We start from the raw sequence: 5,225 nt of genomic DNA, 5'->3' as shown, positions 1-5,225 counted from the left end.
TGTCCGGAAAATCAGTGGCATAATGACCCTGCTTGTCACACTTGAAACAAGTTATGTGTGACGCATCTCCGTTTAGGCGCTGTCTATATGCCTCTCGCTGACTCTGAAACGTTGATCCGGTGCGACCACGGCCTCTTCCTCTCCATTGAGAACGACCGCCTCGACCTCGACCTCGTCCTCCACTATAGTTTCCTCCATAACTATCTTGGCTCGTATCACCATACATCAATTTCCCATCGTCGTGTGTTTCTTCTTCTTCTTCAGCGATCCGTTCTTCATACGCTTTCAATCTACCCACTATGTCTTCGAAGCTTGTTGTGTTGAGGTCAAGAACTTGTTCAAGAGAGGCCACGATATGTATATATTTCTTTCTCGGCAAGGTCTTTAGAAACTTTTTCACAAGTTTGGATTCTTCAATGGTCTCGCCCAGTGATGCAGATTTAGATGAGATTTCAGATAGTTTCCCAACGAAGAGATCTATGGTATCTTCTTCTTTCATCTTAAGTCTATCGAATTCTGCCATTAGGGTTTGTAGTCTAGCTTCTTTGACCCTCTCAGCCCCAACATGTCTTGCTTTTATTGCATCCCAAACTCCTTTTGCTGTATCAATGTCTCCAACTTGCAAGATCAGAGCTTCGGGTATGGATTGAAATAGAAACGCTATAGCCATATTGTTCTTCTTCTCATCCTTGGATCCAGGGTCAATTGTTTCCCATACCTCACTGACCTTAAGTGCCACCTTCATTCTCATGGCCCAGACAGTATAGTTTGAAGAAGTTAACATCGGAAATTTGATGGAAGCAGGGCCGTTGTCTTTGTGCGCCATGCCGGTGTCTTTGTGTGCCACGATCTCATCCTTGTTATCACTCATGATCGATCTTTATCACTTGTTTGTTTTCTTTGCTCTGATACCAAATATAGAATCACACAATCAAGATCAATAAGAAGTCCTTCTCTTATTCAATCAATTGAGATCACAATCACAATATCAAATCAATCACCAAAACTCATAAGCTATGTCACATCTTGACATCTTCTTATATAGGAATCAAAGTTTCCTAAACACAATAGGTTTAACATAAAACAATATTTCCTAATCCTTATAGATTTCCATAACACAATAGGATTAGGTAACTTCAATCTCAAGTTACTTCAAGCTTAGTCCAACAGAAGAAGAGTGGAAGTTCAATACACTTTGTGATCTTTATGGGAGGCTTGTTATCAATCAAGCTATTATCTTCTGCAACACAAGACAAAAAGTACCCTCTTGTTCTTAAGCTCTTTGGTCTCCCTATATCTTATGCAGATAGTTGATCTTCATTTTTAATATAGGTGGATTGGCTTACTGAGAAGATGAGGAGTAGTAACTTTATAGTCTCATCAATGCATGGAGACAAACGTCAAAAGGAAAGAGATGAGATCATGAACCAGTTCCGGTCTTTTAAAAGCCGTGTTTTAATTGCTTCCGATGAGTGGGCACGAGGGATCGATGTTCAGACAGTATGATCTCTCTCTCTTTTAACTATCAATGTCTTAAAACAATCCTTACTTGGAATCTTTAATTATTATGTAAATAGGTTTCTCATGTCATAAACTATGATATACCCAATAACCCGGAGCTTTACATTCATCGCACTGGACGAGCTGGCCACGGTTTGGCCAGGAAGGTGTTGCGATTAACTTTGTGAAAAACTCTGACATGAAGACTCTTCGTGACATCGAGAGGTACTATGGTACTAGAATCCGCGAGATGCCTGCTGATCTTGGCTAAGGATCTTGCTTCCTTGAAACCGAGGTTGAAGAATTAGTGTGTTAAGAGGCCAGTTTTGTTTTATTTAACTTGGTTTTTTCTTTCTTCTCTGTTGGTTTAGATGTAGGCATAGAGCTCTCTATAGACAATATGGATTTAAATGTATACCGACTCAAAGCTGAAAGAAGGTTGTTATTAGCTAGTAGCATTTTAGAAATCATGATGCTGGAGTTTGGTTGGGATTTTGCAGAAATTTTGGTTGGGGTTTATGCTGGTTCAAATAATCAAGCCTAGACCTGAGAAAAAAACACTATCCAAACCGAATCAAAACTGAAACCTTAATTCATATTTGATTTGATTCAATTCAAGTTTTGAGCTGTAAAGATACCCGAATAAATTCTTTTTTAAAACACTTTTTTTTTTGAAACACAGATACCCGAATAGATATTTGGTATAAAATATACTGTATTTTAATTGGTATTCTAGAAATTCAATATTTAGAAATTCCGACTTGAAAATCCGAATTAGTAACCAAAATAAATAATTAAATTTTAAATAAATATTTCAATTATTCAATTTGCGCACCATCTAGGTTGGACATGGTTCAATTGGTTGGGGGAATTGTTTATGTTTGAGTTGCTTCTGTAGTGTTTCATGTCGGATATCTAGAGAAATATTTTGTGATGAATCTCCTTTTCCTTCTAGCACCAATGCTAGATCCTAAACTCGATTTAGAAAAACGGTTTACGATTATGATGATTTGTCTATGGAGTTATCTAAAACAAGAAATGTTGAGCTACAGTATCTATGGAAAGTGTGTGTTTATTGATGATAAGGCTAATAACAGACAATGAATACAAACGGAATCTAAGAATAAGAGAGTATGAATATATTGAGACTATAGTTTAGCTATGGAGGAAATTGGATCCCCTATTTATTGGCCTTCCTTCTTCTCTTTATAGGTCTTCGGAGGTCATAACGGGCGGCGTAATCTCCGGCATGGATCAGACATCATTACGATGATCTTTAATGCCTTTGATTTCTTCACCTTTCATTATGACCGGCCGAGTTCGGCTTTTGAGACTCTTTTAGCTCGGATGGGCTTTGATTTTCGTGGACTCCCTGTTCTCTTTTAACCCTAGGTGACACTTAATTTGGGCTCTGTTCCATCTAAGCTAAAATCTGGGACCGGGTCTGGAGCAGGGTGATACCCGGCTTATCACCTGGCTCCAACAATCAGTTATCATTAAAAATAATCATCATAAGTAAGCTATGAAAGTAAGATTCATTGTGGTTCAGGTAAAATCGTGAATCCTCGTAAACATGTAGATTTGTCCGTTGTATAGTGATCTTTATGATATTTTTATAATTTGAATGTTAAAAGAATATGGATTTTTTTGTTTTGTTTTTTACGGAATAGTTTATTATGAATAAACGTAGGGACGTGATTAAGAGGAGTCACACACATGGCCGGAAACAATCCCATGGAAAACTCTAACGAACTCTCCCAAAAATGGCGCGCGCTTAAAACCGAACAAAGAAAGCAGAAAAGATAAGAAAATGATGTTTTGAACATTTCAAACACACAGAAAAAAGAGAGAGAGCCGATCTGTAAGAAGAAGAATGAGCAGCGAGGAAGAGAAGACGGTGTGTGTGACAGGAGCTTCAGGTTACATCGCTTCATGGATCGTCAAGCTTCTCCTTCTTCGTGGCTACACCGTTAAAGCCTCTGTTCGTGATCCAAGTCTGTGTCTCTTTTCTCTTTTCAATCTCATTCCAAAACAACGGATCTAATAATTTTCTTAGGTTTAGTTAGAAGATTTTAATTTTGTAAAATTTGAAGGCATGTGAAATGATTAGAGATCTTTAGATCTAATACTTTTTGGATAATTCAATATTTATAGATGGGTTATGTATGTATACGTGTATATGATGCAGATGATCCAAGGAAAACAGAGCATTTGCTTGCGTTAGAAGGTGCAGCGGAAAGGCTTCAATTGTTCAAAGCAAACTTGTTAGAAGAAGGCTCTTTCGATTCAGCCATTGATGGCTGCCAAGGTGTTTTCCACACCGCCTCACCATTCTATCACGATGTCAAAGATCCTCAGGTGTGTTTCATTCTCTCTGTCTATCTTATTCGCATTCTCTGAGATATGTTTTTTTTTCTTTTTGCAGGCTGAGTTACTAGATCCAGCGGTGAAAGGAACAATCAATGTTCTAAGCACTTGCTTGAAGACTCCTTCTGTTAAGAGAGTCGTCTTAACCTCATCTATAGCAGCTGTTGCTTTCAATGGCATGCCTCGAACACCCGATACCATAGTTGATGAGTCATGGTTCGCTGATCCTGAATATTGCAGAGCTGCCAAGGTAAATAAAAGAAATAACTTAGTGTTGCGTGATCACCAAGTTATCACTCTGTTTTTTTTTTTGGCTGAAACACTCTGTTTTTGCTTTCGTAAAAGCTATGGTATGTACTGTCCAAGACATTAGCTGAAAACGCAGCGTGGAAGTTCGCGAAAGAGAACGATATGCAGTTGGTTTCAATAAACGCAGCAATGGTGATTGGTCCCCTTTTACAGCCAACGCTCAACACTAGTGCTGCTGCGGTACTGAGCTTGATCAAAGGTAAAGAAAAAGCATTTTTTTGATTCAGACGTTTACTAATATTGAACATTGGTTTAACGTCATCAGGAGCACAAACGTTTCCTAATGCGACATTTGGGTGGGTTAACGTTAAAGATGTAGCAAACGCTCATATTCAAGCGTTTGAGAATCCAGATGCTAATGGAAGATACTGTTTAGTGGAGAGAGTTGCTCATTACTCTGAAGTTGTTAACATTTTGCACGATCTTTACCCTGATTTTCAACTCCCTCAGAAGTAAGTCTTTCTTTTAATGTCAGAAACAGAGCAACTACGTTTTTCTTTATAGAAAAAACGAGATCTTTGTAAAGAATTTTTTTAAATTGCAGGTGTTCAGATGAAAAGATATTTATTCCAACCTACAAAGTGTCTAAAGAGAAAGCAGAGTTTCTTGGGGTTGAGTTTGTGCCATTGGAGGTTAGCATAAAGGAGACAGTTGAGAGTTTGCAAGACAAAGGGTTTATCAGATTCTGAGTTTCAAGCCAGAACAAGACTTGGATGTGTTTGTGTTTCTTTTTTTCTATTTGGTGGTTGTTATTTTTTTTCCTTAATTTAAATCTGAGTGCATGTTGCATATTGACATTTTGAAAGTTTGTTTTTGCATCATTTGGGACTGATGGAATAAACTATTTTGTTCTCATTGGAATTTGTATTTGCAGCTAATTGCCTAACAAGTGATGAGTCTATCTATGTCAACCAGTGATATATGCTCATTATTATCACCTTTGTTCTATGTACAAATGTTTTCACTACGAGGAATAAGTAACAACAATAAGATAGTGTCTTCTGAGAATTAAGTTTTACTCAACCAATAATATGATTTTTGTGTGTGTT

General features: G+C 37.7%; 1 protein-coding gene across 1 annotated transcript; it reads left to right on the top strand.

The window, feature by feature from the left end:
* Positions 1 to 3,170: 3,170 nt before the first annotated feature.
* On the top strand, positions 3,171 to 5,012 carry LOC106443335 (phenylacetaldehyde reductase). The gene is made up of 6 exons (XM_013884904.3): positions 3,171 to 3,494; positions 3,689 to 3,858; positions 3,926 to 4,117; positions 4,213 to 4,375; positions 4,442 to 4,628; positions 4,721 to 5,012. Exons 1-6 carry the CDS (start codon positions 3,374 to 3,376, stop codon positions 4,863 to 4,865), a joined length of 978 nt encoding a protein of 325 aa, XP_013740358.1. The 5' UTR covers positions 3,171 to 3,373; the 3' UTR covers positions 4,866 to 5,012.
* The last annotated feature ends 213 nt before the right edge of the window (positions 5,013 to 5,225 follow it).

Source organism: Brassica napus, chromosome C5 (assembly GCF_020379485.1).
Source record: "Brassica napus cultivar Da-Ae chromosome C5, Da-Ae, whole genome shotgun sequence".
Taxonomy (NCBI): domain Eukaryota; kingdom Viridiplantae; phylum Streptophyta; class Magnoliopsida; order Brassicales; family Brassicaceae; genus Brassica; species Brassica napus.
Note: the sequence above shows the minus strand (reverse complement) of the source record. Positions and strands in the feature narration are given on the sequence as shown.